General features: G+C 39.4%; 1 protein-coding gene across 1 annotated transcript in view; it reads left to right on the top strand.

Annotated features, from left to right (window-relative positions):
* Nucleotides 1-12,837, top strand: part of LOC104963732 (probable 2-oxoglutarate dehydrogenase E1 component DHKTD1, mitochondrial) — a 21,370-nt gene extending 8,533 nt beyond the window's left edge. Inside the window, exons 3-12 of the mRNA XM_010792374.1 lie at nt 6,098-6,103; nt 7,026-7,112; nt 7,218-7,357; nt 7,503-7,653; nt 7,749-7,855; nt 8,319-8,483; nt 8,567-8,649; nt 9,122-9,288; nt 11,726-11,811; nt 11,895-12,837. Of these exons, the coding sequence (XP_010790676.1) occupies nt 6,098-6,103; nt 7,026-7,112; nt 7,218-7,357; nt 7,503-7,653; nt 7,749-7,855; nt 8,319-8,483; nt 8,567-8,649; nt 9,122-9,288; nt 11,726-11,811; nt 11,895-11,996 (1,094 nt within the window). The 3' untranslated portion in view covers nt 11,997-12,837. The remainder of the gene's footprint in view (nt 1-6,097; nt 6,104-7,025; nt 7,113-7,217; nt 7,358-7,502; nt 7,654-7,748; nt 7,856-8,318; nt 8,484-8,566; nt 8,650-9,121; nt 9,289-11,725; nt 11,812-11,894) is intronic.
* The last annotated feature ends 872 nt before the right edge of the window (nt 12,838-13,709 follow it).

Raw genomic sequence — 13,709 nt, 5'->3', positions numbered from 1 at the left:
TACTCTAAAACGGAGCTGGGTACGATTTGATTTCCTGATGTCAGAAAAGGGGTGCTCGCCTATTATGGCAACTCTCCCATCCTATATCAGGAATGAGTGGATGGTGGCCCACGAACGTGGTCCGTTCACACAAGATGTCCAGGTGTTAAATAATGACCCAGGGGGCCTCTGCAGTTGCGGTCTGTAGTATCACAAGAAATCAGGCCCTTGCAAAAAACAGGGCTGGAATACAGGCCCCAAAATAGAGCAAATGGGGAGGCCCAATGGGACTAAAAAATGTCCACATATCTGGTTGGGTATTCTTGAAAAAAAATAAATTTTCCCACAGACATTTTTATAGGATATGGGGCCCTACCAATATATTTTTCAGAATATAAGCAATGATAGGGGCTCACACTTTAATGGTGGTATGTGGCAAAACACACGGTTGACGGTCATAAACGGTTTAACAAATAACCTGTTTATGGAACAATGCTATTAATTGAAGGGCACAACCTTAGATGCTATAGCAGAAGATAGTTTACTGTTCCCAAAGCCCAAAAAAGCTTTGGAGACGGGGAAAAATAAACATGAGATTTAAAAGTAAACACAGATATTAAGGAGATATCAACATTTAAATACGGCGATATCAAAAGATAAAGTTTACATTTAAGTATTAGCAAGAGGCACAAGGTTAGTGTTAACTGTAATATCAAAATGTGGTTTGTGATATATGATGTTCGTTTATATAGGCTACTGTATTATAACTTTGCTAATTATTTGAAGTTCGCTTGTTGAATGGTATTCTAAAGTAATGCTCCAACCCAGTCTCACGGCATTTCGTGTTACAGTCACGAAATAATTGAATCTATTGATTTGTGTTCACCAACTCGATTTTCCCCTTTTTTTCATGTCACACAGAACGATTTTAAAAGCAATGTATTTCTATTGGTAGTATGTTTCGTGCCTTTTTTTGTCATCTTTTTTTCCTTCTAATTTGTTATTATTTGGTGCAGGCACGAAAAATACTACCAATAAAAATATATTGCTTCTAAAAATCGTTCTGTGTCAGAATACTGAAATCTTTTTTTCCTAATTTGTTATTATTTACATTGCTTTTAAAATCGTTCTGTGTGACACGAAAAAAATGGGGAAATCGTGTTGGTGAACACGAATCAATAGATTAATTTCGTGACTAACACGAAATGCCGTGAGACTGTGTTGAATGCTCATATGGATGTAGATGTATTTGTTGTCTTGTGTCTTTGTGTAGCTCTTACGTTGGTTTTTGGAGTTTTCAATAAATTAGAAATCATCAGTCAAGTGTACGGCCATCTTTCTGAGGGATATGCTACAGATTATATAATAAAATATCGATAATTGGCGTCCGTGTATTGATACAATATCGGCACTATGCTGTATCGATTATTTCCACCACCCCTAATACATGTATTCTTGTTTGCTCTCCTTACTTCTGCAGCATAGAGACAGTGGAGGACATGATAAAGATGGGAGTGTACGTGAACGATCTGAACCTGCATGACTCCAGCAGAGAGCTGATTCTGGCCGGGACGCAACAATCGGCCGAGCTACAGCTGGCCCTGGATCAGGTGAGGAGAAAAATCCCTTTTCTGCAGGGATTGAGCATTGCACACAAAGCACACTTTGCACCAAATCCCAGAGCAGTTTGAGGTGGTTCACAGGGCTTTATAAATTGTACTGAAATATGGTTCCAAGAAGAAGCTGAATGATATGATACGCTGAGTGCACAACATGTAAGAAGTGCCAGTTTTCTGCATTAAAGCGCCCGGCCAGGTGAAAGCTCTGCTCCAGTATCGTTTACCTTAGTCATGCAGGAGAGATGTGGATTAAGAGGATTAGAGAAGGCAGAGAGGGATTTTTGAGCTTTAAGAAGAGGTGAGACTGTAACTGTAGACTCTTTTGTCCAATTTCCCCATCCTCTAGGAGCAACAGAAATACGCTCAGCTGATGGAAGTCATCAAGACGCTGGACGAGGAGAAGAAGAGAGGAGATTCTTTGCTGTACGCCATGATCCCTAAAGCTGTGGCCGACCGCCTCAGGAAGGGGATCACTGCGCTGGAGACGTGCCAGGTACACAATAATACTCAAAAACACTGCGAGTGCGCACAGTATAACTGCCAAACTGAGGCCATAGACATCTCGCAGTGATCCTAACCTGAGATGGCAAAAGTAAACACTGTCCCGAAATTGACACCAGATGGACACATGAATATGGAATTGTGAATTTCGCACGAAGATGGCCCCGAACTTGGTCAACGGCCAAGCAAAAGCCGAAGCAATTACGATGCCTACAGAAGGCCACACGATGGCACCCGAACCACACACTCCATCATGTTGTTTCCATAGCAACAACAACTTCCTGTCAACAGCGTAAACTCGCCTTCAAAAATAAAAGCATCTAAATAACACAGGAAGTTAACCTAAATTACATATTTACAACTGAAACGAAAGTAACACAAACAATGTCATATCCTTTTCAGTTTCACAGAACACAAATTGGGTTATTTACAATCGTTATGTAACTCTTTTATTGCACTAGGTAAAGCAACAATAGGTTGTAGCATTCAAACCTGCTCATGGACTTGCAGTGGTCCTCGCTTTTTTTATGTCTCTCCAATGAGTTACGCAGGTGCTTCCAGTCTACATATCCATCCCTCGTGAATGCACCTTCAGCTCCTGGGCTGGGGAAATGTCTGCGCATTTTACAGAAAAGCGCGTCCCTACTTGCGCTGTATTCCACCCAGGGAAAATCTTCAAACCACCTCAACCAGTTTTTACCGGAAATGAGTTCCGTTCAGAGGATAAAACACATACAAGATTCATTCAACTCGATATTTGTTCACTTGAATTTCACTTTGAATGCTTGCATATTCTCATTGGGGGAATTAAAAAATGTTTAATAATAATGAAAAATAAATAAATCAATACAAATTACACCAAAGCTTTCTCAGGGCGGGCCAATGAGTGTACTGGGCGGGCCAGGGCCCTGGCCCTATTGTGGCTACGCCACTGATGGGTAGAGATGAAAAGGGAGTCGGAATTTAGAAAATATATTTGTTCAATCTCAGTCATTTATTCATTGAAATTGGGTCCTAATGAAGGGGTCTACAATGAGCCAAATTGAATTGATATATTTCCCGAATGGACCAAATAATTCAATATTGGCAAACAATAGTCAATGTTATCAATCAGTTATGATATTCTCAATAGCTTTAATGCATTCCCTGACCCAGAAAATGTATACTAAGACAACAAGATTGACCTTCTAAGTTGCTTGGAAGCCAAGATATTGGCCCTTATAGCTTTTGCATGGCGGCTCATCTTGGAAATCCAAGATGGCCGCCATCCGCCATCTTGATGAAGTAGCTCTCCCCCAAATGTAAAGCTATGGTGATGTAGAACACAAGAAAAAAATGTGGTGCTTTTATCCGGCGTGTCCTCATCCTTCTCAAACGGGTCATAAGCCGCCGTACTATTTAAAACTCATGCAGAGAGTTAGGCAAACTGTCCAAAAATCAGCTCCTCTCGTCTTTTCCTAACCAAGACGAAACGACGAGAGGAGCTGATTTTTGGACAGTTTGNATTCAAAGTGAAATTCAAGTGAAGTTTTCAAAGCACTCGCTGGAGCAGTGACTATAAATCTCGTTGTATTCTGTACAATGACAATAAAAGCTTTTTGAATTTTGAGATTACAAACAGCTCATTTAGAGTTCAGAGTGAAAATAGAATTTTAGGATTATTCCTGCTTTTTGAAACTGTAGTACGGGCTCATGTGTTTCATTGTTGGTGTTCTGTTAAATGCAAATTGAAGTCCTTTCACCTCCGTTGAATCAGGGTGGAAGCAGAAATAAAATACTTGTTCATATCAAACGCTGAATTGTAACTCCTATTCTTGCTTTTTATACCTGTCTTAATCTATATTAGCCTTTTTAAATGTCATTCTTTCTGCTCTTTAATATTTAAGGTTTATTTAGATGAGATTAGATTTACTTATATATTTAGTTGCAGAAACAAGTAATAAACAAGGCATTGCACTAAAGCTGAAACTATTATAAAAAAGAGATAACTATATGCACATAAACATCAACAATATACTTAGCTCCAGAGTTTCTATGGTACACACAATAAGATATACAGAATAAGTTAAGAGTACACTAATAAAAAATCATAATCATATTGTTAAAACATAAAACACAGGATAAACAATATGTTCTCGGTAGTTGCAGTTTCTTCTGAAATGAAATAAGGTAAATGTAATTAATACAAATTGTTCAGGGTTATTGAAAGTGAAAAACAGAGAGGAGTATGGGTAAGAAGACAGAGGCGTCATTTTGGTGGACACATCGGTAACTATGTGTTGTGCATGAATGTAGCACCTTTTCTCTTTTGGAGAACACAAAGTATAACAACAGTATACTTGTGTATCTGTCACAAAACCAATTCTTCCCTCAGGATAAGTATTTTATTTATTCATGTATTTATTTTCTCTATTATATAGATTAGTCGTTCTTATTTAATAAATCATGTTGTATTGCCCCCATGTGTTGCTGTAGCTCCACCCCTTGATGGCAATGTTTGTTTCTTCCCCTGGATCTCTATAAAGTTTATTAAAAACTACAACCCCCATGATGCATTAGCTGTTATCCTTGCTAACAGAGATACACTTGTTGAGACTGTAAAGAGTCAGAGACACTTTTAAATGTCATGCAGAGAGTTAGGCTGTTGACAAACTGTCCAAAAATCAGCTCCTCTCGTCTTTTCCTAACNCGATCTCATTTACAAGAGAAACCTGCATCATTTAGTTCCACATGAAACATTTGAATATGTAAATATGATATCCTCTGTTGTTTGTTTGTATGTTGTTTTTATGTTTCATGTGGAACTAAATGATGCAGGTTTCTCTTGTAAATGAGATCGATGATCTCAAGGGACCAATCTGTCTAAATAAAGGTTTGAAATGAAATGAAATGAACGCCGCCTGTAGCTTAATCCGCAAGACTGCGGAGCTGATGAATATCCCTGGAGCTGGGGCGAAGCCCTGCTGCTGCTTGTGCGTTGACACCTGAAATGACAACTGACAGGTGCTATGATTGCTAGCCGGGGCGTGACGCCCCTGATCGCTTATTGAGATAACGTGTGACACCAGATGATATTGTCTTCCTGATTGAACTTGCGCTGAGCTACATATGACTTGAGAAAAATAAATAATGTAAAGATGTAAAGCAAAATTATATATTANTCTGGACGTAGTAAATCAAAGGTGCTACTTTGTATTTTTTGTTCGTATGGTTTGTTTGTTGTCTCCTAATTATAATGGGTATAAGTTGTAAATGTTTATGGGCTCACAGTCTTTCGGTAAAGTAAATCTGCACGGAATTTATGTAAGTACTCTTTATTTTTACGAGTTAAATTAAAACGGACATCTTGACAAGTTTCGTTCAACCTCGACTGCGTGTATTTTCGACTGAAGGATTCTGTCAGGAATGAGAACCGTTAGGATTGATCTGATATAGGATCGCTATCGTCTGTTATCGACGAACGTTGAAAGACGAACATAAGAGCAAAACCTCGATGTCTTTTCCCGTCTAAATTTTTTCTTTTAACACAACACAACACAAAGAGCGGACATAACGGACTTCAAAACACACACACACAAAAAGATATATAATAACACACATATCTAAGTCGTTTTATCTGTATTTAGATACAGGTTTTTTATCGGAAGTTTCTTTAACTTGTGCGTTTATGTTCTCCAAAACGCGTATATACACATATCTGGTGTTTTATTAATCCGTCCACCCAGAACACACGTTCTACTCGACGCCTTTCTGCCTAAAAAAATGTGTGTGTGTGTGTGCTCCATACATGTGTGACGACCTAAATTTACTCTGTATCGTCGTGGCACCTGTACCCAGAAGAAGTCCACCGACACCTGGACCTAAAGCTAGTCCCTACCAGGTGTCTAAACCGGGGAATGCATGACGTCGTCCCCCCTGCCTGCGGCACAGGTCCACCACTGAAACCGGACCCCAAGCGGGTCTAGGGGCGCCGGGACGTCCAACCCACTCACCCCCACATGTCCCCAAGTACAACCTGTCAGAACAAGCAACTCGTACGACATCACAACCTGAACTAGAGCAGGCGAGGCGGAGCCAGTAGTCTGGGAGCCTCTATTCGAGAGAACCTCATTGTCAGTCCCTGCGCAGACTGCCTCAGACACTCCTGGCTGTAACTCGGTTAAAAATAATGGTCCATATAAAAGTTTTTGTGGCTTACAATGTTTATATTATAGACACACTATCTTCGTAAATCATTTAGATGTGTTTCATGAATTGCCTTACGAGCACCATAATTATATAATATTTTTAGTCATAATTTTACACACACTTTGTTACTTCTTCTTATTCCGTTACAGGGAAACAACTCAACGAAGAGTCCGCTTTACCAGCGAAATACATAGTCGCAAGGGAGATCAGTACACAACATATGTCATATGGACATACACACGTAATTCCTTTCCATTTTTGATACACACACACACGAATAAAATTAACTGCCGACATATACCTCGGTGACCAAATTAGTATGGAAATGACACAATTTGATGCAGGTCTCCCTTGTAAATGAGATCGATGATCTCAAGGGACCAATCTGTCTAAATAAAGGTTTGAAATGAAATGAAATGAAAGAAGCATAGAAAATGTTGACCTTTATTTTGAACTGGAGCATCTGTAGATTGATATGCCCAATATGTTATGGTCCACTCAAGCTAAACACTAAACAAGATGAATAAATCCCTTTTTTACTTTGTTACCTACACATCTTGACTGTAATGGAGTGGGAAAGGTCAACTCTTATTTGTTTAATGTGATGACTGAGGGGAGAGGGAGACAGACTTTGTGTAGTTCTGTACTCTATTGAGCAAACCTTTCTAGTTCCTATTGGATTGTCTTTTGTTGAAATAGCAGCAGCTCAATTCCGTTTTTTTTCTTCTTTGTGAACTCAGGCTCGTTTGCAGAAGCTGGAAGAAGGAAACAAACTGGACTGGTCGACAGCAGAGGCTTTGGCTTTCGGCTCGCTCCTCTCCCAGGGTCAGTGTAACGAAGAAAATACATCAGATCAAATATATGAATCATTTCTTTCTATCGGTGACAAAAATTGGATTTGGAGAAAATGTTAAATGATTGTTGTTACAGGCTTTAATATCAGAATCAGCGGACAGGATGTGGGAAGAGGAACGTTCAGCCATCGACACGCCATGGTGGTGTGTCAGGACACCAACGACATGTACATCCCTCTGAACCACATCAGCCCTCAGCAGGCTGGCTTCCTGGAGGTAAAGGCCTTATAAACCTGATAAACACAATCCGTCCTAATCGTGAGATATTTCAAAGCTTAATTCTTTAATAGTATCAAAATGTGTTATCCTTTCATGTGTTGTATTGTGATGACTTTGTGTCTTTGTGTGTGTGTGTGTTCAGGTGTGTAACAGCCCGCTGTCTGAGGAGGCGGTGCTGGGATTTGAGTACGGTATGAGCATCGCTCAGCCGAAGCTCCTTCCCATCTGGGAGGCTCAGTTTGGAGATTTCTTCAACGGAGCGCAGATCATCTTCGATACCTTCCTCACTGGAGGTAAGCTCCTGACTACACTGGTGCTATGAACATGTCACACTTACTCTCAGTATCTTAAACTCTCCTCATCAGCTGTGTAACTCTTGTGTCTGCAGGTGAAGCGAAGTGGCTGCTGCAGTGTGGGATGGTGATCCTGCTGCCTCACGGCTACGACGGAGCCGGACCCGAACACTCCTCCTGCCGCATGGAGCGCTTCCTCCAGGTCTGTGTGGCGGGAATGTAATCCATGTCAAACCAATTTACCGGTTTTTAATTTCTGTAAATAACGTCCATGTTAACACCAAGTTTGAAAGAGAACTTGGATTTGATATGCACTTAAATGTAGGATAATAGTGGAGTCATACGGTTCCACTTTGCAGCATACTGCAGGAAGTAGAGTTTAAGAAGTAGTGTTCAACCACAGAAATGTTTTAAATGTATGCAAAAAACACAATTATATTTTTCAAAAATTCCAATTAATTTAAATGTTGCTGGTTTTGAAACCTCCACAGACTAAGACACTCTTGCTTTATAGGATTTCAAAGCACTGCTCTATCGCTGCTGTTATGTGTTAACTGGTTTACAGCTGGATGCTTCTGAACTGAATGTTCAACTAGCAGCTTTTCCATTGGTTTGAGTTATGTTACTCATTAGCTGAATGAGTGCTAACTGCTCCTGTCTCTCAGATGTGTGACAGTAAAGAGGAGGGTGTGGATGATGACCGCGTGAACATGGCTGTGGTCAACCCCACCACGTCCGCTCAGTACTTCCACCTGCTGAGGAGGCAGATGATCCGTAACTTCCGCAAACCTCTCATTGTGGTTGGACCCAAGACCCTGCTCCGATTTTCTGTAAGTGCTAACAGAACATTTCCAAATCCTTTTAAACTAATGTTTCTATGCAAGTGGCTGAGTAATGTGTGTTGTTTCCACAGGGCGCAGCGTCCAGTCTGACTGAGCTGGCTCCAGGAACATCCTTCAGACCAGTGTTGGGTGATACCTCAGTCTCTGCAGCAAGGTACAGAAGTAGCTAAATGTATATTATTGAAGACATAAAACACAATTGAAATGTTAATGTGTCCTTTAACAAATGGGAAAAATCCTGTTTTGATTGTTGCTCGAGTTCCCCGATAATACAGACACTTTTCTTTCTTTATATTCGACAAGCAGCATCAGTTCGGAATTTCTGAAATGATTAAACGTTTCTTTGACTTTTTGACTTAACAACACTGGAACTACTGGATTACTCAAGTCAGAAACAGTGTTATGCACGAAACACTAGACTATAATATGCAAAAAAAAGCTGAATCCAATGTTGATTTTAAAAATATCAATGTCAATATTATGAAAAAACCCTAAAATTATTGGTTACAGCCAAAAACAAATATTACAATTAATAATTTTTCAATGTTTCTTTGTCCTTTTGATTGAAAATGGCTGATTTGTGGAATATTCACACATTAAGCCCATCTCATTGTACTTCCATGCAGTGTCCAGAAGGTGGTGCTGTGCTCAGGGAAACATTACTATGCCCTGCTGAAACAGAGAGAGACATCAGCAGCCAATCAGAACACAGCACTGATCCGTGTGGAGGAGCTCTGTCCGTTCCCACTGGACGCCCTGCAGCAGGAGTTCAAAAAATACCCCAACGCCAAAGGTATGTGTGAGACCCCCACCCCCATACCGACTGTGCTAGTGCCATAAGAACATCTTATTTAATATGAGTCAGATCATTGAGGAAAAGTTCATTACTGTATGTTTAATCAGGTCTTTGAATACACTGTTGTATTGCAGGCAAACAAGTGCTCACTATGAATATTATAAACTCAAGTCAGCATGAAGGGCTTGACTATATCCCATAACAATTGTTATCATAACTGGCCCTTATATCACTTTGATGAATAAAAAGACAGTAGAGGACAAACTCACAGCCACTACAAGAACCTCACTGCACACACAATCTATAAATAGTGCTCTATATATATATACACACATTTTAACATGATAGATGAACTTTTCCGAACAGATGTTACAGTGCTTCACAAGACAACAAAGGCAGATACATCAAGCAAAGGGAATAACAATAAGATGTCCATTTAAAAAGTACATTCAATGACAATATAAAAAGGTAAAGTCGTGAAACAAAGTGATAAAAAGAAATGAATACTTAAACGTGATGGTGTAAGTGGACTCTTTGCTGACATGCTTGCTGCGTTTTGCATAATACTCATGAGTTTCTGAGGCACTTCCCACATTATGTAATACTGCAGTCTTGACTGACTGATGCACAAGAGGCAACACAATTTATAAAGAGCTTTTTAAACACAAAAGCACCGTGTAGCTGTTTACTTCAAGTTTTAAAAAATGCATTCAAGCAACATTTAAAAGCCCGAAGGTAATGACGATAAATAATGTGAAATGAAACTACACATAAAGACAAATAATACACAATCAAATAAGTATTTTATTAAAGTTACAGGGCAGGAATAAAACCCCAAAATGTAATAAAAACAACTGATGCAGACACGGATCTTCTGAAAAATTGTTCCAGGAATGAATGTACTGCAGAGAAACTGAAAGTGTTAAAGGTGGGGTAGGTTATTTTGGAGAAACCAGCTCGAGTGCGCAAGAATTTGAAAATACACAGCCGGTAAAGATCTACCACTTCCTTACAGAGCCCCTCCTCCAACACACACGAACGCGCACATGACCAATGAGGGCACGAGATAAGTTTGTGCACAGATGGAAGGCTGACAGGCAGGTAGGCCATCCAGTTATTTTAGCCGGGCCGGCTAAAAATGATTGGTCGTGCTTTTTACAGTACCACGGCTTCCACAGATGACATTTTTTTATGGATTTGTTGTCAAAGCACTTCAGATATTCATTGCTATCTGGATGTTAAGAGCATTCCATGGAATATAACAAAAAGTGTATCTCGAGCCGGTTTCTCAAACTTACCTACCCACCTTTAATCTCTTAATTGTAATACAAAAAAAGCATAGGTAGATGATAGTCATTTCAGTTTTATCATTCCATACTTTATGGAAAGAGTTTTTTTCTTCGATACTTTCAGGATCCAGAGTCCGTATGTGAAACAGCCATCTATATTTGAGTTTCGGACAGAAAAACAATTTCGACAGCTTCTCTCTTTGTGAGTCACAGGAAGTTGAATGGCATTCAGCGACTTGAATAGAAGTCTGACAGTCTCCACTTTAATTACAGTCCTGAGGAGAACATCACTGACAAAGAAACCATTAATCTAAAACAAAAATCCAAAGTATGAGCTACAGCAGACTGGTTTTCACTGCACGGCCCATTGTGTTAGGTGTTTCTATTATTGTGTCCACCCTGTGTCGCTGAATGAGTGTCACTCTCTGACTGATTGGTTCATTTCGTTAAGAAAGACTTTGTGAGCATGAGGAACTAGAGGCTGTTCCTGTTCTTGTGTTCTGTTCAACATTGGCCGATGTAATCATTTCCCAAATTCACGATATGTATATCTCAAAAAAACCTTAGTCTTATCTAAATCATTTGCTTTTCTGTGTTTATATCTTAAGAACAGGTAAAAAAATGTTATGAGGTGAATTTAATTTTGGTCATTGTGTTGGTTCTTGTTGTAATGCTTATTTCAATCACAAAATAATAAAGTGCACCACTATCAGTGAATATACAATATCTTATATATCGGACTAAAAGCATGTTTTCTACCATGTGAGTTTTATTCCTCCATTTACTCTAAGCATGTCTGTCTTTAGGCTAGAAATACATTTAGAAACGTTGTTACATAACTTGCCAACACACACTAATTGGAGATCAAACTTAGAAAATGATCACCAGATTTTTCTTTCCCACTTGCCTCTTGAGGCTCATGTTACTGTATGGCTGCCAAGGGTGGATTTTGTGTTGGTCTCATTATAACAAAGTGACATTTGAAAGCTCAGGTTTCACTTCAGCTCTCAATCGTGTTGTTCTCACCTCCACAAAAACACCCACAGAGAAAGTCCAGTTTCAGTTGGACACTCCCTGAACTACATGAACCAGTCACATGTTCTTTTACTTCCAATGTAATAAATGTTTAAAAAATCCCCCCGCAGAGTTTACTTGGAGTCAGGAGGAGCCACAGAACATGGGCCCCTGGTCGTATGTAGCCCCCAGGTTTGAGAAGCAGCTGGCCTGCAAGGTGAGCCCTGATTCAAATAATAAAGTACACAATATCATGGTTCTGAAATGACACACACGTAACCGTCTCATCTTGTTTCTCAGCTCCGGTTAGTGAGCCGCCCTGCTCTGCCCGCGCCTGCTGTCGGCATCGGGATCCTCCATCAGCAGCAGCAGGAGGCCATCCTCTCCGCCACCTTCTCCTAAAACACGCAGCAACACTGACAACAGTAAACAAGCATCAAGACTACACTACATACTGGCATCTGCTCTAATCCTTCAAAGCAGCGTCAGTAAATGTGCTTCACGGGAGATGCATGGGAACTTTTTAGATGATAAGGATGTACGGTTCAAATAAATAGTTATTATAAAGAGCAAATAAAGGGAAGACAATAGAGTTTTTTTAAAGAGGTTTTTAATTATTATCAGGAATGGCCTGAATTTGTTCTCCCCTTTCTTGTTTTGACTTTGCCTGTATTGTTTATGTGTTCAGTGTCAAGGCACTGTGGAAAGGGAAAAAATACATATGTGGGTGGGATCTGACTCGAGGCCTTAGAGACATTGTCTACAGTGCAACTGAAGTAAAGGAGCACTATCAGCTGACGGTCAGATTTTCAGCACTGGAGATTATTTCTCTTGATACGACCTCTTAAACCTGGAAAACTGTTAAAAAACAAACCCAGTTAGAACCGATATGCTAAAACTAAGAGTATGGAGAGACAGACTCACCCATGGTTGGTTTACACTCTTATTGTCTATTCTAAAGGACTTGCATTTATCTCGACTCTTGCATCAGCGGTACATTGATCCATTGACTCTGTTGCTGCTCGCCTCATGCATTCAGTCTCCTCTAGTTGTCCGTTGTTCTGAACAGAAAACATTAGAAGTTGTTGGAAATATCTTTGAAATATTTATGTAAGAACAGGGAGTACTTTAACTGGATTTCTGAAGAAAGTAAAAAGACTTTTGAATGTTTACGCAGCCTTGAGTAAGATGTATTTGGACATTTTATGCTACAAATTAATATTTAATCATGCTTCTAAGACTTGAAAAAATAAAAGCATTAAAGGGCTAATGTAAATAAAAGAAACAAGATGGATTTCAAATGGAAATATTTTCAAATAAATCAATTTTCACTTTATGCATTCTGCTTTTTTTGTTCCCGAATCTAATGATTGGTTAAGAATCTGTTACTTGGGTTGAAATATGAGCGATGTGATTCTAGAGATCATAATATCTCTGTACATTAGCTCCTCTGATCGACAACCGTTATAAGACTCATAATCAAATGTACAATCAGTAGCTGCTGGGAGAAGCAGGCTTGATATGGAGAAAATGTATATTCAAATTCGTGACATTGTTAAAGTTAGCTCATTGTGACCTAAAAGACATAAAGTTAGAATCTGGGACACAATGGAGGACAACACAAAATAAAGTTTACAGCTTCTAAAGAATACTTATCTGGGTAAGGATAGACTGGTTCAAGAATAAGAGGTCAACACACTGGACTTCAAAGATGAGCACAGGCAAATCCTTATAAATACGTTCATTCATGAATACAACTCGTGAGTTTCCTCAACATAAATACATGTATGTGCGGACTGAGCAAAGCTGCGCTCGCTTTGTGTGTTTGAGAGATGAAGATGGGCTTTAGCACATTATGTTAGTGTAAGTTATTAATAACGCTGCTTTGTCACCCACTCAAACCTCTATTATTTTCTTGTAAGCTCTCCAAACCTGCTCATAACGCAATTCACAATTGGAACTTAATTACAAACAGCACCATAATTATAATATTAATTTTTGCCTTATCCCATCTTTGCTCAAAGTGTCAGGGTTTAGACAGAATGGGGCATGCAACCAAAAAGCTGCGCATCCTATGATAAGAGTTTGAATGTCAACATTATGAATACATCTTTG

The sequence above is a fragment of the Notothenia coriiceps genome, unplaced genomic scaffold (genome assembly GCF_000735185.1).
Source record: "Notothenia coriiceps isolate Sejong01 unplaced genomic scaffold, NC01 NC01_scaffold00036399, whole genome shotgun sequence".
Taxonomy (NCBI): Eukaryota; Metazoa; Chordata; class Actinopteri; order Perciformes; family Nototheniidae; genus Notothenia; species Notothenia coriiceps.
Note: the sequence above shows the minus strand (reverse complement) of the source record. Positions and strands in the feature narration are given on the sequence as shown.